Source organism: Larus michahellis, chromosome 2 (assembly GCF_964199755.1).
Source record: "Larus michahellis chromosome 2, bLarMic1.1, whole genome shotgun sequence".
In the NCBI taxonomy this organism is placed as follows: Eukaryota; Metazoa; Chordata; class Aves; order Charadriiformes; family Laridae; genus Larus; species Larus michahellis.
In genome coordinates, this window is record NC_133897.1 from 147,043,448 (window position 1) to 147,068,044 (window position 24,597).

Consider the following 24,597-nt stretch of genomic DNA (forward strand, 5'->3'; position numbering starts at 1 on the left):
GGATGGCTGGGCCCAAAGAGTGATGGTGAGCGGAGTTAAATCCAGTGGTCACTAGTGGTGTTCCCCAGGGCTGAGTATTTGGGCCAGTTCTCTTTAATATCTTATCAATGATCTGGACGGGGGGGAATCAAGTGCACCCTCAGTATGTTTGCAGATGACACCAAGCTGGGTGGGAGTGCTGATCTGCTTGCTTGAAGATAGGAAGGCTCTACAGATGGGTCTGGACAGGCTGGATCGATGGGCCAAGGCCAAATGCCCCGTCCTCCACTTGAGTCACAACAACCCCAAGCAGCGCTACAGGCTGGGGAAGAGTGGCTGGAGAGCTACCTGGAAGAAAAGGACCTGGGGGTGTTGGTTGACTGACGGCTGAGTATGAGCCAGTAGTGTGCCCAGGTGGCCAAGAAGGCCAACAGCATCCTGGCTTGCATCAGGAATAGTGTGGCCAGCAGGAGTAGGGAAGTGGTCGTCCCCCTGTACTCAGCACTGGTGAGGCCTTGAATACTGTGTTCAGTTTTGGGCCCCTCACTACAAGACAGACATTGAGATTCTGGAGCAGGTCCAGAGAAGGACAATGAAGCTGGTGAGGAACCTGGAGAACAAGTCTTATGAGGAGCAGCTGAGGGAGCTGGGGCTGTTCAGTCCGGAGAAAAGGAGGCTCATGGGAGACCTTATCGCTCTCTACAACTACCTGAAAGGAGGTTGTAGCCAGGTGGGGGTCGGTCTCTTCTCTGAAGTAATAAGCAATAGGACAAGAGGAAACGGCCTCAAGTTGCACCAGGGGAGGTTTAGATTGGATATTGGGAAAATTTCTTCACAGAAAAGGTTGTCAAGCACTGGAACAGGCTGCCCAGGGAAGTGGCTGAGTCACCATCCCTGGAGGTATTTAAAAACATGTAGATGTGTCACTTAGGGACATGGTTTAGTGGTGGACTTGGCAGTGTCAGGTTTAGGGTTGGACTTGATGATCTTAAAGGTCTTTTCCAACCTGAACAATTCTGTGATTCTATCTCTTTGAATCTTCAGTCTCAGGAAGAGAAAAAGGGGAGACAGTAAGCTGTTTCTGAAGAGAGTCAAAAGCTAACCTATTAAAAATAATTCCATCTTAGTCAAATACCTGACTTCTAGTACATCTACTCAGTTCAAAATCTAGAAAATGAAAAAAAAAATAATACTCCACAAATTAATTTTAAAGGCTTCCTTACAGTTGCAATATCAACACTGCTAGTCAATACATGAACATTGGAGGAAAAAAGCCGCTTTTAAAGGTAAGATTTTATATAAAGGAAATTAAAATTTCTGTGTTCAACTTACCTTTCTGCCAAGAAGAACTTTGATTACATGTCTATTTAACGTGATGGGACATAGTTCATTCTGCAACAAGCACAATCCTAGGATTCTGAAAATAAATGTTTGGAGTTTGTTTCGGTACAACATAAATTACATCACAGATCTTTCAGCAAACTCAAATTTCCAGCCCTATCAATCCCCAAAAGAAAAATATGGACATATATAATTTAAAACGAAGTATTTTCCTGCAGTATAAAACTTCCAGATTGTAAAATAAAAAATTAACAGGAAAAGAAACCTCAAGTTAACGTGTGCAAACTCCCTACTATTTAGCTCCAAGTGAGAAATAGTAGAGACCATAAAAGTAATAAAGTTTTTGCAGCTTGGATCACTGGTATTCTCCCTGGTATTTTGTATATTTGTCTTTTACATTTTTTCAGACTAGAAAGTTAATAGTAGCATACCTGCCAATGTTTCTGAAACAATTCAGCCTTGCTTCTGTGTTTTTACCAGGTCTTGGTGTATAAAACCCTCGTTTTCCAGGTTGGTAGAAAAGTGGTGCATTATCATCCCCATCATCTGTATCATCTAATTCCATATCTACTACACTGCGGCTGGAACCATGCCGCTTTCTATTTTCCTGTTTTGAAAATCAGAATAGCAATTAACAAACTTACTTGTTGTTACTGACACACATTAACTACTAGACCCAGAGATTCAAGTTTCATTGGTGAAGAATTTCCACGATATTTCTAATGGTGACATTTTATACTTTTGAGTAATTACTGCTTAATCTTTTCGAAAGAAAAAAAAAGATAATGATAGAAGATTAATTAAACAGAACTTTGTCTTGCATGATAAAGGAAGGCTCCAGTTGCCTAAGTTTTTAAAACTAACTGATACAACTGGATCTTAAGTAAAATTAATTTATGCAACAGTTCGTTACCTGCACTTTATCTGAAGAGTCTAGTAATCCAAGATCCAATATACTGTCAGCACCATTCTCCCTTGACAAGGAAAAAAAATAAAAAAGGCGGATTTAATTTCACAGTAAGGAATTGTCATATTCTGAAACCAGACAGATTAAACAAAATTCAACAAGTCACATGTCCAAAGAAAGATATCTAAAACAAAGCAAGGAATAAGTTGCGTGTATCAGGATTAGATGTACAGTACATCACAGTACAAGTGCTTTGGCCACAAAATCAGTTCTCATTTCTTATCTAAATCCTTGATACTTTACCTGCCATGTGCAATAATGAGTTCCATTGCTTCATCAACTCTTGCTCTAAGGGAATCTTCACTAGCTAGTAACAGAAGCAGCTGAGCAGGGGACAACTCCAACAACATTCCTGTGATTTTACTTGCAAATGCCTGGGGATAATAAGGAATGATAATGTGTCTTACTATTCACCTCCAGTTCTCTCGTTTTCAAATATTGTTTTATGAAAGTTTTAGTATTTTAAATATAGAATACGTTACAAGATACCTCCTAAACTAAATGACAAATTACAGAAGCAAAATCTTACGAAAACGCCGAAGAATATAACACCAGCCCTACATGTTCAAATATTTTCAGTTATGTCAAACAATACTCGACAGGGAAATTAATTTTTAAACTAAGAGATGACAAGACAATGTATCATTAAGTGTATTTGACAGATAAGTCTTACTGGTTGCATTGCTTGCACTCGAGGGTAGAGCCTTTCTCCAAGGGCTTGCCTGTGTGCTGGAAGAGGGTCAGGGTCATCGCTAGGATTTCCTTCTGATGCCGGTCTAAAAGGCCGTGTGTCAATGGAAAGTTGTCTTCTAAAGTCCCTTAAAAAAATTAGAGCACTTTGTACTCATTTCAGAGGAAATATGCAAAAATTCTCTGGAACAATACAATTTGCACACAGATTCAAAATAGCACTAGGTTTTATGCGGGAACAGTAGTGTTGCTCATAGGTGCTTGGAGAGAATGATTCAAAAACAGAGAATCAAAATGAACCAGAGATTTTAACGCTACTAGTAGTTTGGATACAGCAGTCAGACATGCCACCAACAGCAATGTTGTTTCTAAACCACCTCACAATTTTATTCTAGTACACAAGTTATTATTGTTTTAGTAGGAGAGATCGATGCTTGAGACATCATCTATCAATGCTAAAGTAAGCATAATTATTCTATAAAGAATTAAAGTATATATTGAACTTCAAGAAGCTACCCTGTAAATTGCTCCTGACAGTAAAAAAGCTTTAATTTGAGGAAGTAGAAGTATCTTTCATAGAATCATAGAATTGTTAGGGTTGGAAGGGACCTTAAAGATCATCTAGTTCCACCCCCCCTGCCATGGGCAGGGACACCTCCCACTAGATCAGGTTGCTCAGAGCCCCGTCCAGCCTGGCCTTAAAAACTTCCAGGGATGGGGCTTCCACCACCTCTCTGGGCAACCTGTTCCAGTGTCTCCCCACCCTCATGGTGAAGAACTTCTTCCTAACGGCCAGTCTGAATCGTCCCATTTCTAGTTTTAATCCGTTCCCTCTAGTCCTGCCATTACCTGACATCCTAAAAAGTCCCTCACCTGCTTTCTTGTAGGCCCCCTTTCATGAAGATGATCACGGCAATTATTCTATTTGACAAAGTGTCTCCGTCAAATTAAAAATATATCACTTACCTATCCCTATCTCTCCGAGAACCAGCTCGTAAGCCACTACTTCTCCGCATTTCTCTCTCTCTCTCCCTTTCTCGATCTCTCTCTCCCCTATTTCGCAATCTCTGCATCAGACCTGAAAGGGAAAAAAATCTCATTAAGCTTAAACATCTTTGTATTTCTCTCTCCTACCTAAGTTTCAGTGGAAGCAGGACACAGTTTTGGAAGATAATTTAAAAGACATCAATGAGACAGAACCCCTTCACTTAAAGTAGTGACTGGTGTTCAGCCAAACTTAAGAACAGAACCTGAAACATTTGTACCAACTTATGAATGTCAAAATACTTCAGGAGTTTATATATTACTTTCAAAAACATTAATATGTATTTGTGACAAGCCAGATGAAGCAGTCCTATTCAAATGTGTCAGCTCTTACTGGCTAAAATCTTGACAATTGTTGCCTACCACAGACAAAGATGCTCAAAAAAGGTGAAAGCATCTAAAGCAGGCTCTTGTTTCGAGAAAAACAAGAGCTTCCTGTTTCTGAAAGCAGAAAAAAGCCATTTCCTTGCCTCAGAGGAGTAGCACGCACATTTCAGTGCTACGTGATGCAACCAGTAACAATGCAACAGTTCCTGTGCTGAGCTAACAAGAGAAATCTCTGAGATAATGCCAAGTATTTCAATGCAAAAAAGCATCCAAGATTTTTTTATGAATGTTATCAGTAGATTAACTGCTCTGCATCACTTACTTGTATGGGTACCCTTGTTGGCATTCTGAATACAATCTAGATTTGGCAGTTTCTCGTTTGACAGAAAAGCCTGTGCAATAGCAGTATAAAAGCTTCGTGCTACACCGCTGCCTTCTCCCGGCTCATCCTTAAAAGTAACTTTTACTCTGTGTACAGCCATTGGAGTGGTAGCACACCTGCGACCAAAATGATTGTTGAGCTGCCTCATGGTCTGCTGTATTAGAAGATCTCTGTCTCGATCAACCTAGTGAAAAACAAAAAAGTTTTCTTTTCTTTACCAACCATCATACTGAGAGAATTTCAGCTTCACAAGAAGTTTCTGGACACTTCTGCACAGACTCAGAAAATACCAATTAGACTGTGAAAAACCACAGAGCAATTGCAACACGGCTCAAAAAGTAACGTTTAAGATACCTGCTTACAGACTCTGAAATACAACTTCTCCTATCAAGTTCCTGCAACACGTGATAATTCAACTTTTAATGAAAACAAATTCAGAAGATAAACTAACATTTTTTACCTCCAAGGTTAAATCCCTGGATTGCTGGTTTCTAAGTTTTTCCATCTCCCTGCGGAATTTTGATTCCTTCACTTCAAAGCCACCTAATTCAGTCAAGATCTTAAAAACAAAAAACAAACACCAAAATTAGAATAACGAGGAAGGTTCACAATTTAGTTGTAAGAGGAATTTTCCTTACACTGGGAAATACATACCGATCCAGGCTCTGCTCCAACATCTTCCATGAACACTCTACCGAACAACTCTAAAGAGAGGCGCCAACGTCCCAGCAACATGTCATGAGATATAACCATGCCCATAAAGCTACACTGTGGCCTGACAGAAGGAGGGGGAAAAAAAAATGACAGACAAGCAAAAACAAGTTAAATTTCAGACACATTTTGCGTACTTCTGCTTTTTCTTACCCTCTGCTTTCAAATTAATTCTTTATTTCTGATAAACAACACCACAGTACAGTAAGTCTGTGGACAAAAACACATGAAGCTACTTAGTTTCGAGCCGAAACATAAGTCTCACTTCACAAGAAAAATTACTCTCAAAGCACGTAACTTCACTGCTATATGGAAATCAGTGTTACTGGTCTCCCTTCAATCAAGAGCTTAATTTATTTTTTTTAAAAGGTGTAATTCCAAGCGAGGGCAGTTCAATCCCTAACTGCATAAAGCGTGGTCAGTATCACCAGACACAGATGGCAAGCTGTCAATTACAATTTTTAAACTTAGCTACCCAGGACATCACGGCAGGTCTGCAGCAGGAAGTCGGGTAGTAACCGACTTCTACTACAGTTTGCACAGACCTCTTTGAAGACTGTTCAACTGCTCATTTTAAAAGCTATCAAACACAAACTACAAATTCAAACTAAAGTAAGCTGCCCACTTTAATTTAAAAAACTTTTCAGAGTCCCAAATATCCTTTTATCAGTTCAGTAATATTTCATGGAGTAATTTTTAACCCAAACTACCTGAAAGATGTGAGAGGTGGCCCTTCACTTTCTGTCAATCCTATCTCTGCCAACAAGCTGCTTTTCAGTTGTGCTGCAAGATCATGAGCTGAAGGCCCTGGCTTTGAACTCTCAGACTCTTCTGTAGGCACATTTTGTTCCTCCCCTTCCTTCTTTTGCCGATTTTGCATGCTCATAACATTTTTCAAGTTGGCTGCATAAGACATTTTAGTTGGAAGAACCTAAACAAGGAGAAGTAAAATTTAATTGCACTTTCAAGGTAGTCTAGAAGGATTTTTCAGGAGATACACATATTTATCAAATTTTTAAACCATACAAAAAAGTGAGCATCGTAATTGACCTGTTAAAACACAATAACCTCAATCATTTCAACAAATAAGAAAAACCATTTTCCTACTTTATGTTTGCATTTCATACGCTTGCCATTTAATGCTCAGTCTGTAGGCAAGTTAAATCTACTGAGCTATAGGGAAATTTTAATTCTCTTTATCACAAATAATTATATAATTGGCATTTCAAGATTAACTTAGGATTGTACTGCAGCCTTTAAAAATATTGCCTGAAATCTGCTACAAATCAGTAACCATAAAAGTTCCTACATTTAGAAAAATATTAACTATACTTTTCCTAAAAAGTCCAAGTTTTCACACTTACTGGGCTTTTAAATTACCATACTGAAAGCTACTTTAAATTATCTCTGAAAAACATTAAAGTGCCTTTTTAAGAAATGAAGGTACTAGCTTAAATTACCCTACTCTTTAAAATAATAAAACCTTTAAATTTACCTCAAGGCAGTTTCTATCCACTGTAACTTCCATTAAGCATTTCCCGCTGTTGGCAGAAGATGAATACAGACCCTGACTTGGTCGGCCAAACAGATCTTCTTTGCGAGCATTTGGCTGAAAATTAACAAAAGCATTCTGGGTAAATAATATACTTCAGTTAGAAATGAAAAAAGCAAACTGCAGTTTTCTTCCAGAACACCATCTCTGATGTCACCTGTAATAGATGGGGCTGGTCTGCCAGTGGAATGGCCTCTGCCAGAGGAACCTCAAAAGGATTAGGTGGAATGCAGCCGAGGAACGTCATGGAGTCTGATCGTCTGAAAAATGGATGGTTTTGGCCAGTCTCTGCTGGGAGGGAGTCATCGTCTTTGTCATTGAGTGTAGCACCTAAATATCACAGAAGATTTCCATTCAATTTTCACAGTTAGAAAAGGATTTAAAATACCAAAAATTAATACGCTTCCTTCTTAGCCATCTGACTGGAGGAGCATCTCTGCAAATTTAATACTTCTACAGGATGCTTCCACAAATCCTGTATTTTTATTAAGTTGCTTAGTCATCACTTTTATTCTTTTTATTGCAACTAACTTTACTGAACATGCGCTCCTACACTATATGTACTTAGTACAGAGTATACATTCTACCATTTTCAGCAGCAGTTTCATTAGATCAAAAAAATCAGTTTAACTCTGATTCAAATTTTAAATTCTGTTAATGTGCAGAATGATAAGTAAGGGCACAAATTCTGCAGTTTAGAGAAAGGAGACAAAAAGAGGGCCCCGAAATGAGAACAGGCAATGACAGAAAAAAATTGGTAAAGCAAAAACAGTAAGAAAATCTTACTAAAACCCAACTGTAATGTAACATATACAAGTAGCAAAATTTATTCAAACTCTCAGCTAGCTAAAGGGGAAAAACATTAAGAAAGTGTCATATTTTGGCATACTGCAGAAGTGTTTCTGTATACTAACTTTGATTGGTGTCATCATCATTTTCATGTTCTGAATCTTCATTGTCAAGACCCAGTTCCAAAAGCTCCCGAGTTCTTGGTGGGGAAAAAAAAAAAAAAAAAAAAAAAAAGGAAAAAAAAGAAGAGTCAATCCTCTTGAAGAAAACATTAGGCAAAACGTTTACATCTGTAGCAATCAATAAAACCAAGAGTATAATCAGTAAGTGTACTTTGAGAGCTACACATAACTCACTCCAAAATCAAAGTACTGTTGAGTACCTCTTATTCCATACTCACTCTCTACATTACTCACGCAGTTACCCTTATAGCCATTTGGACACCCACCAAGTTTGATCTAAAAAGTTACGGCTTCAGACAGTGATAGGTATGCTTGTTTTTAAAGATTATGTCAATATAAAAACCCCAGGAACCCTGCATTAGTGGAAGAAATATGTAAGTGAGTACTATTCTAAAATTTACTGGTGTAGAATATGCTTAGTCCTATAAAAATAATGTCACTGATCATATTTCAGAACGTAAGTCTGCAAGCTGCTTATTAAAGAAATGGATTTCATTGTATCATAAAAAGGATCAAGAACTCTGATTAGTAGTCATTTCTGGCAGTTTGTGTATTGTGAAATATGATCTGAAACTAAACGAAGACCAATAAATTTCATTTCATACAGGCTATTAAAATGTCATCTACCAGAAGCAACTAACTGAATTTGAACCACGCACCTTTAATTGCAAAGGTCTAGGGCTTCATAGTTTTACAAGCATTTCATGGAAATTTTGCAATTCTTTGATGAACAGTTATTTGACAGATTTCAATATGTGAATTTTTGGAGACAAAGCAGATTCTAGAAGTATGTTATTGCCTGGAAAAGGCTTAAAGCCACAGCTCTAACTACTCAAGTCAGCCAGCACAAAAAAAATCAATTACTGTATTAAATCATCCCTACTTGTGAGAAAACTAATGTTGACAGCAACATCCTCCAGCATACATTTTGAGGTCACAACAAGCCTTATGTTACCAAGATATATTGAACATAAGACTGGAACTAAAGCATCTCTCCAATATGTATCTAAAAATATTGATACCTCACATTTTACAGTTACTGAATTTGTAGAGAAAAGTAAGTTCAACCTGCGATATTGAAAATTAGGGGCAGTAAGGGGCAAAAATTTTTGTTTATTTAACTGTTGACTGGAACTTGTTCAGGTACGTTACCCCAAAACTTAGTAAGAAATGGGAACCAATGGTGTAGACTACCAACATGTGGACATTTCTATGATCATTAATTGCCATTTTGAATCAAAGAACATTTCTAAAAAAAAAATTTTACGATGTTTTAAAAACTAATAAATACACCTTTTAAAATGCTATAGTTGAAGTAGCAGGGATTTTCAAGTTAAGGATGTTTTCAGCTGTTTACTTCCCTACTGTGCTTTAAATCATCAAGGTAAGTCTCAAATATCCACAACCAAATGGAAAACAGAACTACTAAGCCCATCACAGCAGACTTTGACATTTTCTCCCATGTCATTCTTATCATGTTTGACAGAATTTTAAATAAGTTATTATCATGTTAAATGTGAGGAGCAGATTGCATTTTGCAGCTGAGAAACTGTCCTGAGTACACCTTTTAGAGGCGCTGCCATGGAGTTAAAAATCAAACTCAAGTTTCAGTGGCAAGAAAACCTTTTAGAGCAATCAGCATAAAATGATTCTAACAGGATACTGTAAAAGGCTTATTAAACATACATACATTATATACCATTATATATTTTCTTTTTATAATACACATGTTATTACACACACACAGATACATGTCTATAGATATATGAGTTGCTGAGTAACAACCCCAATGACTGAAACAAAAGGGCATACGCCACTTTCGCTTTTTTTGCAAAAGCCTTGATACCTTTTCCGTTCCAGCTGAGGAGTATCCAATGTTGTCTGTTGATTCATTGCTTTAATCCAATAAATAAGGGCTTGAAAAACGTATGCTACGTGCTTTAGTGAACAGACATCTAGAACAGGAAGAACATCCGAGTGCTCGTCATTGTGAGAACGCATCAAAGACAGTGCGTAGTTCAGGAAATCTCCACGTGCTGACATCATTCCCTGACGGGCACTGAGTAAAGTAGCGCGCCTAGTGAAAGAAAAGGATTGAATACAGAGAGATTAGGTGTCACAGTAGAATGCATCCTTTACGTATTAGTCTCTGTATTTGAAATACAGATGTAAAAACTCAAAAAAAAACCCAAACCACAAAGCGGTGTGACAAGAGTAAATCATAGTTTTGTGCTTTACTGTAAGGAGCTCAGATGCAGTATATTATAAACAATTAATACTCATGATGAATCTAGTACGTCAGAATAAACCAAACAGTAGCAACGGCACAGGAAGCCAACTTAAAACAAAACAGTAACTACACTGCTGCATTACAAAACTTGATTCCTAAAATGTCAGTGAACGAGATTTGACTGTAAAACTGGTAATTCATATCGCATGCAGAAATCAACCTATTTTCATACCTTCTTCCCTCAAGTGTTCTTAAGCTGGCTTCCTCACGGGCTGTCATCCTTTCCCTTCTGGCAGAGTTCTGAGAAGCATGGAGCGGATGATTTGGATGCCCAGGATCACCAGCAGATGCTAATGCAGAACCATAACGCAGCTGAGCTTCAGTAGAGTCCATGATACTAACCATCCAATTCCAAGTAGGAATAAGCTTTTCTTCTACATAATTCTAGAGAAAATGAGATTTAATGAGTTTTGCAAACTATAGAACTACACGATGAGACTGCAATCTCAATGTAAGTTTCCACCGGGGCTTTTACAGTTACACCTAACTCCCTACAAAGAGGCTGTAAAATCACATTCAAGAATGACCAGTGAACAGTTTCTGAAAGCTCTATTGAGACTGTAGTGGTGTGCATCTCTCATCACTTAATACCTTGGTGTCTGTAAATCATTCTCACCACCCCTCTCTCCCCTTTGGGCATCTCTTCTACTCCTCATCTTATGACAACCCAGCATCTCCAAGGCGTGCACACATCTTGGGGATTTTGGTCCAATTCCTGACTTTCTAGTAGCTTTAACAGCCCTCATCCTGCTATGGCATTCACCAGCCACATCTTTCACCATTCTTCACCCCTTGCAACTTACTTAGCGAAGACGACAGAGTTAAGACCTGCATGGAGAACTATGTCTACATACAAACCTCTCCTCTTGGTCCAGGCTCTTCTTCACCTGTTCCCAATACTGGCTCTGGAGCCCGATTTTCTTGCCATTTGCTAACTTCATTGACCTGATGCGGGTTTTTTTTATTCCACATCAGTCTGCTTTCTTCACTCCTCTACATTTCTGTTTTCAAAAACATCTCTCACTTCAAATCTTGTATCTACTAAACTAACAATATGCTGTCTCAACCCCATTTCTGCATAAAAATGAAACTTCCACTGTCAGGCTTTCACGTGCCAATACAAATCTCTTGTAGCATCACTTGATTTCTTGGGCTCCCCAAAGCAGCGGTTTTATTCTGATAGTTTATTTTTGAACTAAATTCAGTACAGATAATTTCACTCTATACACTATTCCTCTTACAGACTCAACAGTTCACGTCAAAAAGAATAGGGCAAAAGATCTCTACTAGAGATCACTAGTATCTCCAAAGCAGTCAATCCTGACTTAACTGTTAATTAGATACCAGTCAGACACAGTTGGAAAAAAAAAAAAACAAAAAACAAAAAACAAAAAACCAAAACACACAAAATGGAAATTCCTTTTTTGAAAGAATATATGTATATGAAATATGAACAGTTTAATGGAATTAGTAACTACAGCTACTTCAATCTACACTATGTCTTATATGCAAAGAGGCCGAGAAAGCTGGGACAGTTTAGACTCAAGAAACAAACTCAGGAGGATCTTATCAGTGTGTATAAATACCTCATAAAAAGGTATAAATATATAGAGACAGACTCTTCTCAGTGATACCCAGTCAATGGACAAGAGGCAATAGGCACAAATTTAAATACTTGGAAAGTCCATTTAAACTCAAGAAAAAAACTTTTTTACTATGAGAGTTGTCAAACTCTCCATCCTTGGACATATTCAAAACCTAACTGGACACAGTCCTGAGCAGCTTCCTCGAGTTGACCGTGCAGGGAATTTGGACTAGACAGTCTTCAGAGGTCACTGCCAACTCCAACAATTCTATGATTTAAAAAAAAAAAAAAAAAAAAAACAAACAAAACACAACCCACCTGTATTGAAATTATGTTTCTCTACAGCGATTTGGATGTTCTTACCTGCAAGTTAACTGCATCTTGATAAGTCAGCTTCACCGCAGCTGGGATCTGGGAGTATACTAAGTGATTGTACTTGGGAATCAGACCCATCAGATCAGATATCTGCCGTATCACAATACTGTATGCTCTTGCTAAACTGCTTGCAGATGTTAAATAGCTGCTTGCATTGCTGGCTTCAAGTGCTGCAGCTGCTGCCGCAGCACTCGTACTGATGGTACCGCTCCGGCGTAAGTTTGATGGATCAATGTAAATCAAGCCTGCTGAACTTGCTAAACATAAAAGAAGGTATGACATTAATGAATTTATTTAACCTTTGCTACATATTTTCTGTATTGACTGATATCATGAACATTTCTAGAAATAAACTTGCAAATATTACTGATATCACAACTGTAACCAGCAAAAAACTACTAGCTACAGTAAGAATACTCATATCTTCTTAAGAACTGCAACAGATCCTTCCTTTTTTAAAATTCAAAACCAGAACTGGAACAGTCATGATAGGTTAGCACTGTTCTTCTAAGACAAACAGATAAGATTTCTTCCTTAAGAGAACAAAAACAGAGGAAGAAACAAAGCCAGAGTTAACCAACATTCATGCATGCGTTTTACTCAGACTTGCCTGCTGGGGCTGAGGTACTAGAAGGAGCAGTGCTGGTAGTCCTCTGGTTTTGGGTGTTACGCACAGCCCACTGCATGGAACGGGGAGCTTGGGCAGCACCATTTGCATGTGAGCTATTTGTGGTTCGCTCCAGAGGCTCATCAAGCATGAAGGTCTCCTGCTCTATGTCATCACTCTGACTGCTGCTGCTATCAGAGTCACTAGAATCATTTGATTGAGAATCATCTTCAGAAAAAAATGCTGGAACACTGCTAGCTCCTGTTGAGGAAAATAAGCAATAAACAGTAACCGACAACTGCACATCTTTGCACATATACATGTGTCATGCCAGTGTTGTGAACTTTTTCCATGAGAAGAAACTACGTGTACTAAAAAGGTTCAAGTACCACTACTGAAAATCTTTAATAAATTATCGTAATAACATACTGCTAATTTTCCAGAGGTTTCATGAAAAAGCAGTAAGATTACTAACATTTCATAACATAAATTAAGAAGTAATTTGACTAAGAAATTCTTCACTGATTCTGCCCCCAGGCGAAGAATTCCAGAAATTATGCTTCTAAACTGGACGGTAAAGCAGTTGCTTTCAAAAACCCTTAAAATGATTGGTCAGGTTTTATGTTTTGTTTTAAACCATTTTTAACTTCTACACTAAAACATTTAATTTCACTTCACAAGCGTACAAGGTAATCTCTAGCTAACACACGCAGAAGGTCCATAAGAGCAAAAAAGACAGGCCACATCTTAGCGCATCTCCTTGTCCAAAAACTCTGCATAGTACCTTACAATTACAGGCAAAGAAAGAGCAAAGGAAAAACAGGAAACATGGGGAAGGCAGAGGTGGGAGGGAAGAAGCTGGCTGAAGAGAAAAAAAATAAAGAAAAGGAAAATAAGACTGCAAGGGAAAAGGATTTGTTAAAACGTCATAACCAGGTAATTCTCACTCTGTCTGATCTAGTTGTGAAGTATTATCTCCAGCACACCTCTGGAGTGCTGGATGCAGTCCAGATCCAAAGGCAAAAAGAATAATATATTTTAGGTGAAGCCAGTTCTGCCCTTGTTAGACATGTTCAATCACTAACACATTTCTTTTTCCTGTACAACTTAATCCTAATATCTAAATTCAAACAGCTAGATTAAACATTAGCTGTGTCATACCTGCTTCTGACCCAGCAGTAGCTGCAGTGACAACACTTCTGCGCCCACTAGCATTGTCCTGATTACTGTGGTTACTCTCACTGTCACTTTCTGTTTCAGCAGCAGCTAGCAAATCCAACTCCATATCACTGCCTATAAAAACAATATACAAAACATCTCTTGTTTAGAAAGAGAAAAAAAATAGAATGACTGTAGTGACTCATATAAGACATTAAACAAAACCCAGAGCCTATTACTATAGCAGAAGTTAATGGATATGCAGGGAGAGGTCATAAAATCAGCGCAAACATGCAGCTGTACTTAAAGCATATTTTCTTATTATCCAGCAATTAGCAACCCTTGGCCCTCTCATTCTGTACTGTACATATACATTCAATACACACACACTGAAAATTAAGACTTTAAGGATTCAGAATTAGTCACTCAAGCCAAAAGACTCCAGAATTTTTCATGCATATGTATTAGGACAATTAACCATATGCTGTTTCAAACGAATGTCTAAGGAATACCTGAAAACTTAAAAATAATAAAAAAAATCTAATTAAAAAAAACATGTTCTATTCAAGTTTAAGTTTTGCGAATTCAATGTTCTGAATACTAAGCAAGTGAATAAACTGATTTCCTGTACTACAAATAGGGTGACTGGAAATACAAGGCACGGTCAGAAAGAGAAGACAACTATTTTTTTTTTTTTAAATCATAGCTTTGTGCCATCTAATCCTAAGCTAACTAATAGGAGACAAGTATTAAATTATTAATGGCAAGAATTTTCATACGTAATGGATTGATTTTGTCTAAAAAAATATTAAAATGTACTTTAATGGTTTGTGATTGGTTTGAAAACTACCTCGCCATGATTCAGATCCTTTTTGAGAAAACATCTACCACAACCGCACCGCTATTCTATCATTAGCCATACAAGAGCTAGGTTATTTTTCAGTCCTTCAAGTAGTTTATGTCAATAATATTTTACGTTAGCAAATACAAAAGGTAAAACAGATATTGTTAACCAACATTAGGTTGGGTTTTTTTATCCTTTGGTATCTTAGTATTTTCTCCTCATGCAGAAAGACGAAAATAAAAATGCTCACGTACTTGCCTACTACGAATTATTTACAATTTTACTCATCTCCTTTTGTAAGATGCGTAGTCTGAAACTCTGGGATTCTCTCTACACGTGCAAGTCTCCCAAATCATTTTCACTGGTGACTCCAAAGATGCCTTTTGGTTTTGATACACAGTTTGCTCATCCAAGCAGTAAAGTGCCTTATGTACATTATACGTACCATCTTCATCATGCTCATCATGCTGTCCTTCTGCTTCAGCGTTTTCTTCACCGTGTTCTTCCTGTTCATCATGATGGTCTTCTTCACCAGCAACCCCCTCAACCACCTCAACCTGGAAAAAGCATTGTAATTTTATGCTAGAGTGTGTTCCATATCAGAGACAATCTACGAATTTTCAAAAACTCAGTGCAAAATTTTATTTAAAAACTAACAAAAAAAGACACATCTAAGAAAGATGACCTCACAACTGAACTGCGTGAACAGAAAATGAACTTACAGCCACAGTAGTTGTACATGGTTGTACAGCCCACAGCATTGTGGAAAAAAAAAATAATCAGGCCCAGACCACAAACAAAACATAGCCTTGGACATTAGATTTTAATGCTGGAAGGGTAAAACTGACTATAAAACCCAGAATTAGTTTCTAAATATTGAAGAGCTACCATCCTGGTAAAAGACTCTCTAGTTCTCTAATAGAAACTACGTAATAGCAACCATGTGCTGAAAGACTCAAAAGCTTTTTTAACTGGGAGTTATAATATAGTGTAAGTTTATATATAAAAGAAATGACAGATGTATTTCTTAGTATATATGTAATTGTGTCAAATGCGAGGCACTTAATATACTCTGAAATGACTAAATACTGCTGAATACAAAACAATGATTACAAAGCTCTGTCAGAACAAAATGCTTAATGCACCGCAGGACTTCAGTATCTTTTGCAAATCAGAGGTCTTGATGCACTGATTCAGATGTTCAAATGTCAAAGTATGTGCTAATGAATTAGGTGCCATACCAAGAAGAAAAAAACAACCAAACAAACAAAAAAACACACAAAAAAAAAAAGACTACTGACCTCTTCCACATCTGCTGAAACGATATCATCTTGTTCTTCATCCCTGCCACGAACTGGTTGTGACTGACTGATTCGTCTCTGCTGAGGATTCCTTATGATGTAGGATGACTGAGATTGACTAGAACTTTAAAAACAAATAAACAAACAAACCCCCAAAAGTAGATTTAGACCTCTGGATGTCATTATGAACCTACATTACTGTAGAAATCTGTCAGTAGGAAAGTACTTTCAAAATGCTTGGCCAGAATAAGAAGCCTCACCACATTTCTGTTATTGAAAAGCTAACAAAAACCCAAACCAAACCCACCTTTTACCAAGTGTTTGATAAGAATGAACAGTGAGCTTTAGCAACTTTTACCTGCTAGACTGATCAGATGATGGTCTGGGTGGCAGAGGCTCCACAGAAAACAGTTCTTCACTTCCCTGCATGGCATCTATACTAGTGCTAGCAAGAGTAAAGGGTGCTGTAGGACGTGCAATTCCCATCCTGACTGGAATAATTAGAGATTCTGCTACATTGCACAACTCTTCAACAGCATAGGGCAATAATGCCTGGAATACACGTTTACATTTTCCAATTGGCTGTGGAATAAAATTGCTAGGGGAAAAAATACAGGGGAAAAAAAAAGGTCAAATATGTCTCTTTTTTAAAAAAAACCCAAACAACAAAAAACACTGCATGGTGATATCAATATTTTTTTTTCCCCAAAACACTCATGACAATTATCTTTAACAGATACATACATTCATGTGTGTATAATAATAATATGCACAGCTATTCAAATCAGTTAAAACATTTATTGTTCAATAATTCAAGACTAAGGCTGGATATCTACTGTCAAACAACCACAGATAATTTATATTAACATGTTAAAAAACCCTACTTCCAAAAATCCAAACATTTTAAACAGAAAGGTTCAGTATGAACACGTAAGTTTAACAAGCTTTGTATTAAAAAGCTACATGACATACCAGCACCTATTGTGCAATCTTGAGCTTTGCACCTTTCCACACAATGCTGCCTACAGACCACAAATTAATTCCCATGTTTCTGCCTATTGTTGACTTGTATCAACTCATTTAATAAGAGAATAAATATTTAAATTTAAAAAAAAAAACCAAACCAACAAACCAAACCCACCACAACCAACACAGCCCCACACACACCCCCCCACTTACTTCTTCTTTTTGGAGGAAGCCATTTCCACACTCAGAATGACAAACACTCTTGCTACAGAACGCAGGAATCTCATTGTAACAGCAATAGCTTCTTCTCTGCGTCCTGGCGTATACTTGTTTTGTAATTCCTTTACCAGAGTACCCAGTAAAGTATCTAAGAGCTGTAAAAACAGGTCATTACAACCCAATAATGACATGTAATTCAGAAGCACGAAACAGGAGAGATCAAGATTCAAAGGGACACCGCAGTCGTAACAGTATAAATTCACAAAAACACAACTAACTTGAGTTATTTTCAAATTAGCCTCCAAGCATATCACTTGAGATACACTATAATATCACATTATTCAGAAAAACGTAATGTAAAACAAGGCTAAGAGTGCTTACCAAAATGTCTGCTGTACACTTGACAATAAGGCAGTGTGTAAAACAGTCCAGGCGAATAGTTCCACTTTGCTGATTAAGGTAAACTTGTTCTTCAGGCAGAAGATGACCTATCCTACTGCTTGCACTAAGACTTGGAAAAAACAAAAAGAAAGGAAATAAATTTTATATAAGTCAGCAGGTCTCGAGTATCAGATCAAACTTTACATGGACAACTACGTGTAAATACACACGGGTCTTTATTTTCCTGGGAGCCAAACATGATCATGGACTTCAGTGCATTCCAGTCCTGCAAAACACGTTCCAAAGCAAGCTGGGCAAAACGAGGAGGTTCTAAATCATGATCGGGCATATCAGAATCTAAAGAGACAAAAAAAGCAATATAAGAAAGGGGTACTGAAATATGGAATTTGCAATTTATTTCAATGAAACAGCTCTTACCTTCAGGATTTGCAGTTTTACGATTACGATCTTCCCTAATTCTAGGTGGTCTGTACTGGCAGTGTTCCACAGTTTGCCTAGCAACTGTCTGTACTAAGAACAGCAGCAGATGTTCTCCCCTGTAATGAAAAATTGGTTAATGGAGGTATTATATACCACATATTCAAAAGTAACAAAAATTATTCTGCCCTCGTCATTGCAAATATGAACTTGCCTGCTATTTGGCATAGTGACAAGATTTGTGGTGGTAAGCAGGCGGTAGAGGAGATCAAGGCGAGCAGATTTTTGTCCAGCAATTAGTGTTTTACACTTGCACTTTTCCCAGCAATCACAGTAGGCTGTTGGAGATGTTCGTTTGAGCCTACAAGAAGTAGAAAAGGTGAGCTGCAACATTGTTCAGTAATATATCAAATATTTTCTATGCAAGCTGAGGGTGTTAGCGTACACATTAAGATTCCTGCTAGAGTTTTTTGTTTATTATAGTAGCAAGACGCCAAAACCTCGCTTAAAAGAGAAATGCAGAGTTTATATGTGGCAACACTTGACATTTGCTATTCTTGTTTCCTACACTCATTTTAAGAGGGTAGTTTCACTACAAAGCTTTTCATGGTGCCTTAGTAAAACTCATCCAAGACTGTTTATTCTTCCCCACAATAGCCTCCAGCCAAGAAAGTTAAGTTGAAAATCCTCATGAGGTGGTAAAATCTCAGTAATTGTTACAATGCTGAGAATACCTTTGTAATTTTATCTGTTAGCTTATTGTAGCTAGGATATTAATACTGTAACATTTACAGCCTGTAATAGTGGCACAAAACATCTGCAGTTTCAAAGCTTCGGCCAGGTTCATCAGGGATATCTTGAAGGTTCATTTGACTGCTTGTTCACTTTTCCCTTTACTAGAGTTGATCTGAGAGGTTAATGTTACACTTCTTTCTGAACCTTTACAAGAATGATCTGTCATCAGGATTCACTGGAGGCACCCAAAATGAAAACACAGTATTATTTAGATATATTATTCTTAGAGTATTAAGCACTTTGAGGGTGTTAGAATTACTCATTTACTCCGAATTCTATGAAGTGAAAACAGTACAAGACTGCTTCAAGGTTACTCTTTCAATTCCGACCCATAAAATAAATCTTACAGAACAGAAGGAAAAGAAGCTATTTTAAATATTTTATTAATCTTCTGTTCTCTAATATCTGAACACTTCAACTAAGGAAAAAAACCTATTAATCATCAGTAAACAAGTGAAATAACAAAGTATTGATTTAATTATAAGAAACAGAAAACAATACTTACTTGCAGTCATGTCCTTTGTGACAGACCCTTGCACATTCTGTGCAACAACAAAGAGATTCCAATAGGCCACACGTTCGGCATTCAAATATATCCTAAAAAAAAAAATTTACCAGAAGTATTATGCATAGTTTTCTCCCTACAGTGCTTGCAATCTCACAGCAGTTCAGTTTGCAATAAAATTGCATTTGTTCCAACAAATGCCTTCACTTAGAAGTAAGTCAATTCTAGAAAGTGAAACTTTATCGTTAGTTAAAATATTCAGTGTTTTCAAAGAGCCGTTTCCATCAAATTTTTTGCCAAAGCTATCCAGAGGGGAAAAGCCACACGCATAACCAGCCATATCTGACCAACATAGCCAGCTTGGAGAGTACCAAGCAATTAGCGGAGGCAATAACTGTCCCAGACTTAAAAGTTACAGTAATTAAAACAATGCAACTTTAATAATTTAAAAATTAGATTAGTAGACTAACAGAATCCATGGTTGAAACACATCCCTATTTACTTTAAAAGAAGAAAAGAAGAGCCTTACTTGGTTAATATGTTCTGCACCAGTCCACGTAAAGCTGCATGTATCATTACAACACAAAACATACAAAGGAGAGTCATCTGGATTTGTACCGGAAGGACAGACCATTCCCATAAACACATCATCTTCTTTTTCACTGGAAGTTGCTTCAGCTAAAAGAACAATAGAATACCAGTGTTAAAAACAAACCCCCAAAAATAACAAAACCCCACCAAAAGTATCCATACTTGACAGATGTTTGCTATTACAAAATCCCATAGTGATTTGGAAATTTGAATCAAGTCTCTTGTCACAGTTTTTTGAGAAAGCTTTCTGCTTGTCACATTAAAGGTATTTCTTACAGAAGCTCCTGCAAATTTCTGACTGAAAAATACAACCACCAACTCTTCCCCGCTTTTAAATTCACTGATATCCTAATCAATTCAGTGCATCACAATTTTGAAGGATTAAAAAATAATTTATGGGCAATATTCTTATGAGGAATACACACAGCCCTACAGCCCTCGTCACACCACAGTTCTAAGCTGCTTGAGTTTCTCCTGAAGTTCAACTTCACACATTTCTCTTAAACAATTAAATACCAACATCAAAAGAGAGTCACAAAACGTGTTTGTACAGAAGCCTTTTCAGGAATAGGATCTAGCTTGGCATACTGCTTTATCATACTGGGTTTTTTTCCCCAATTCAAAGAAAGAAGTTCCAGGTGATACCTTTGTGCTACTGAAAACCAGTACCTTAATCCACTGGTGTTTGTAAAGCAATGAAATGCTGAAAAGACTATAAAGAACACAAAACCAGTAACATTCATGTAAATCTATTGTAATATACACACTACAAAAGAGGAAAATAGCAAGACTTCCAAAACATGCAGCAATATACAGTGTTTTGGAAAGAAGTGTTTACCACCATTGCCAGTTGCTCAAGCACATGCAATTTCACCAAAAAAATCGCTGGTAATAACGAATATGCACACATGCCAAATTTTAGAAGGAAACCACACGCTAATAATTACTGAAACTGGTGTACCTTTAGCAATTTTCTGTGCAGTTTCTAGAATTGTAATTGCAGCAGGATATGCCCGGCCGCTAACTGCCGACATAAATGGTGTCATGCCTCTTGCATCCCTAGGGAAAAAAAAAAAACCACAAAACAACAGACAAGTTGAAAAAACACACTGAAATTTTTTGTTAAAACAGAAGAGGTAGAAAACAAATGTATGAAAACTTAGCATTGCAGATCTTGTGCGAACAGAAAAAAAACCACTGAGTGAATAAGCACTGTTTAATCTGTTTTAATTCTGTGAAATAGACCTAATTTTAAGGAATGGCAGGACACAAATAGAGCCAATATTCTAACATTCTCCACTTAAACTAATGTGCCTTTAAATATCCTTTTTAAAAAGAGTTCTATGTAATAAATTTCAGGTGATATATTACTACAAAGGCTAGTGAGAATTCATATGAAAATCCTTACTTGGCTGACAGCAATTCTCGAAGATAAGGTTGTAAAACAACACTATCACATAGTAATTTCAGTATGAAATGAGCATTTGCCTTCCGATCCTTTGATTCCACTACAGATGGTTCGGTAGAAGGACCTGTAATGAGAAAAAAAAAAAAAGAGATTGCAGAGAAACAGTTTTTCCTCAAAAAATGACTACCTATTAAAAGCAAATAATTCAATGTTTCACTGGGGTGATTAATCAGTAGCCTGACTATTCACTGGTTTGCCAGTTTCAGCGACACTTCACTGAAGTACTGTAAATTTCAATTCCAAATTACATTCTGAAATACAGACAGTAATCCCAATTTCATACCAATTACCATATTTTTACATATTTGTCATTCCCCAAGTAAAAATAATTTTTACATAAAACACAGCATGGTGCTTCATTTACTTTCTGCACACTTGTGAAATTCTCCTTCAATCCAGTCTTCATCTGATAAGAGGCAGTTTCCTACGCAGAAAGTCTGTGCAAGCAAAGACAGCTTTTGAGATTATTTTCCTTCTAAAGCATAATGAGATAAGCAGTGTGTCCTCACCTGGTATCGTGGAGGTGCTAGGTCCTTGGCCGGTGCCAGTCGCTGCTGTGGTAAGAGATCCCACAGCGGGGGCCAGGATAAAATCAATGTCACCATCTTTCAGTAAACAGAACAGCAGGATGTATATCAATACATAAAAACATCCCTAACAACATGCTCTTTCTGCAGTGTCTAACACGCTGCAGGTTTTCTGTATTTAATTGGCACGCTTTCCTACAAACGGCCACATTCCTAGATTAGTAATGTAACTCAACATTAGAGAACACACTTCACAGAAGCTTGACACCAGCGTTAGAAAGACATGTACTGGATTTAAAAACATCTGTTAAGTCTTCAGTAAACTTTTAAAGCCACCTCCATGACGTCTTGCTACCTCAATGACATTAGATATTTTTGTCTCACACTGAAATCTAAGTGATTCACCTTAAAAGCCCTCGGTCCCTTTATTAAATCTCTCATTCTACAGTCTAATGCCATAGATAAGCAGACTTACCCGGATCCATTGCAGGAGGATCTGGAACCCAGCTGGGAGGAGCTATTGGTGGAGAAACTGGGTCCTGGTGATCACTTGATGAAGCACCAGCTTCATGTCTGCCCAATCCAGCAGCTCTCAAGGATCTTCTCATCATTTCCCTTAATCTCAAACTGAATATAAAACCAAGGTAAAATTATCGTCTCATTTTCGTTTATAATTAGAACATTTCAAAGCAGAATTTCACACTGAAAAAGGAAACCAAACTCTTCTTATCTTCATTTTTTCTTCAGCATAACGAACAATGAGCAAAGATATATTTTTCATTCCTGAATTCCGTTTTTGTTGCAACAGAATATAATGGCCTTGGCAGAAAAGTCAGCCAGCAACATCTCAAGGCAGATTTGAGTCCAGAACACATCCCTAGTCACCACATCACTGCCTCTTGCAGGCAGCAGCATCTGATGGGCATTATTACCACTATTTGACATTCCTTTTACCCCAAACTCATTACAGGGGTGTTCAGTTTGTGCAAGGACTTGTTGCTGATGTTTTTTAAAATCTAACTGCAAGAAGAGGTTAATGAAAGAATAAAAATGGGTCTTGAAAAATAATTTTTTTGAAAGCAGTTACTTGTTTTAAGTTATGTAACGTGAAAGTATTACTTTACTGAGGATAGTCAGTAAACAATTTCAAGAAATTCTGTATCATCTTACTAGAGGGACAGGTGGTAAGAATAAGGTAGGAGCCAAAGAACCCAGTGTGATACAAAGAGGTACAAACATAAAAGTGTTTTTTTGTTGTCTTTTTTTTTAATGCACTTCCTCTTAAGAGTAATGTCTCCTGCAGAATGTGGGAGGGAAGCTTCAACCTTTACCTTTGTCTACCATACCAAAAAGACCGCGGTGATGAGGTCTGTAGCTTGGGAAAGATGAAGACATCATTTCATGTCAATTGCTTTGACTACAGAGCTAAGTAAAAAAAATAAATTGTACGATGCCCTCATGCATAGGGCTCTGAGCTGACTACAACTCAGTACAGATACCATCAAATTCCCTTGGTGTGAGCACCACTCAGTTACCATCATGGGAAGAGGAAGAACACGTATGTCATCAGAAACTAGGATTCTGTCAGGGTCAGAAAACTATCCTTTGGAGCCACCTCGACACAAAGGACTCCCCACTTGTGTTATGTTGATCTCAGTATTATTTATCTGCGTGACCACCTCCCTTCAGAAATTCTCTTAAAAGAACAAGCCTGAGAGCTATTACAGTACTTTTGTGATACTTAATTTTCCTTGGTAAAGAACACTAGAGCTTATCCTCAAATTCCCTTTCCCCACAAGGGGGAGCATTTCTGCTTTATAACTGAGGAGACAATGCCCCAACCCCAGAAAACAGATTTAGTTTAGAAATATCCCACCATTAGTTCTCACACTAGAAAAGGCTTCAAAAAAACCCACTAGAGCTCTAGTTTCATGCTTGAAGAAATGAAATCTGACTTTAGGCTAGCAATAGAGCCCATTCTTAAACTAGACTGAAGGAAATAAGAGACTGGCAATTAATACAGAAATTAGCATGCAAAAAAGGAAGCGTTAGTTTACCTTCTGCTGCTTGATGATCCTGCCCGATTTCCTGGACCATTACTTGACACAACGGAGATTGCATTTGCAATAGCTTCCACAGCCGAGAGCCTTTCAGCAAATGTATTCCTTTCAGAGCGCTCTGCTTCTGAAAAAGTAGGAAAATGTGTTAATGCCAAAATTTCACTTGGGAAAATTATAAGGAAGGAGTATAAAGTATGAAATGTCACTGGTCATAAAATGTTCCCTGTAATGCCTTTTTTCACTCTCTCTCTTTTAAGATTTACAGGGACAGAGTAGGCTCATATATAAATTTTTATTTTGGACAAGCTTAACCATGATTCTGACTGGGTTTGGTTTCTAAAAGGCCATCAAGGAAGGAAATTTAAGCCACCCAAATTGCAGAACAACCTTTCAGTTTTCAGTATCATCAAGAGACACGGACCTATCACACAGCTGATTCCAGACACTTGCGGAGTCAAGGCTTCAAAAGTAAGGACAAGTAAGGATGAAAAAAAACCCAGGACACCACAAAAAAAGACAAACC

At 37.5% G+C, this 24,597-nt stretch overlaps 1 protein-coding gene across 17 annotated transcripts in view; it reads right to left on the reverse strand.

Moving 5' to 3' along the window:
- UBR5 (ubiquitin protein ligase E3 component n-recognin 5) overlaps positions 1-24,597 on the reverse strand; it is a 90,998-nt gene that overhangs the window by 5,885 nt on the left and 60,516 nt on the right. For 6 of the 17 annotated variants that reach the window (XM_074577561.1, XM_074577563.1, XM_074577562.1 and 3 more), the window contains 33 exons: positions 24,072-24,198; positions 22,490-22,641; positions 21,997-22,092; positions 21,428-21,551; positions 20,981-21,078; positions 19,958-20,106; positions 19,429-19,520; positions 18,343-18,489; positions 18,129-18,247; positions 17,921-18,047; positions 17,691-17,820; positions 17,304-17,464; positions 16,483-16,722; positions 16,125-16,248; positions 15,269-15,380; positions 13,983-14,114; positions 12,825-13,082; positions 12,203-12,471; positions 10,427-10,638; positions 9,811-10,041; positions 7,908-7,981; positions 7,151-7,323; positions 6,937-7,071; positions 6,152-6,372; positions 5,385-5,505; positions 5,182-5,289; positions 4,671-4,914; positions 3,944-4,055; positions 2,961-3,105; positions 2,531-2,661; positions 2,234-2,294; positions 1,752-1,927; positions 1,312-1,396 (listed from right to left, as the gene is read on the reverse strand). In XM_074577561.1, the coding sequence (XP_074433662.1) occupies positions 1,312-1,396; positions 1,752-1,927; positions 2,234-2,294; positions 2,531-2,661; positions 2,961-3,105; positions 3,944-4,055; positions 4,671-4,914; positions 5,182-5,289; positions 5,385-5,505; positions 6,152-6,372; positions 6,937-7,071; positions 7,151-7,323; positions 7,908-7,981; positions 9,811-10,041; positions 10,427-10,638; positions 12,203-12,471; positions 12,825-13,082; positions 13,983-14,114; positions 15,269-15,380; positions 16,125-16,248; positions 16,483-16,722; positions 17,304-17,464; positions 17,691-17,820; positions 17,921-18,047; positions 18,129-18,247; positions 18,343-18,489; positions 19,429-19,520; positions 19,958-20,106; positions 20,981-21,078; positions 21,428-21,551; positions 21,997-22,092; positions 22,490-22,641; positions 24,072-24,198 (4,886 nt within the window). The remainder of the gene's footprint in view (positions 1-1,311; positions 1,397-1,751; positions 1,928-2,233; positions 2,295-2,530; positions 2,662-2,960; positions 3,106-3,943; positions 4,056-4,670; positions 4,915-5,181; positions 5,290-5,384; positions 5,506-6,151; positions 6,373-6,936; positions 7,072-7,150; positions 7,324-7,907; positions 7,982-9,810; positions 10,042-10,426; positions 10,639-12,202; positions 12,472-12,824; positions 13,083-13,982; positions 14,115-15,268; positions 15,381-16,124; positions 16,249-16,482; positions 16,723-17,303; positions 17,465-17,690; positions 17,821-17,920; positions 18,048-18,128; positions 18,248-18,342; positions 18,490-19,428; positions 19,521-19,957; positions 20,107-20,980; positions 21,079-21,427; positions 21,552-21,996; positions 22,093-22,489; positions 22,642-24,071; positions 24,199-24,597) is intronic. The other 11 variants (XM_074577559.1, XM_074577558.1, XM_074577554.1 and 8 more) reach the window with 8 other exon arrangements.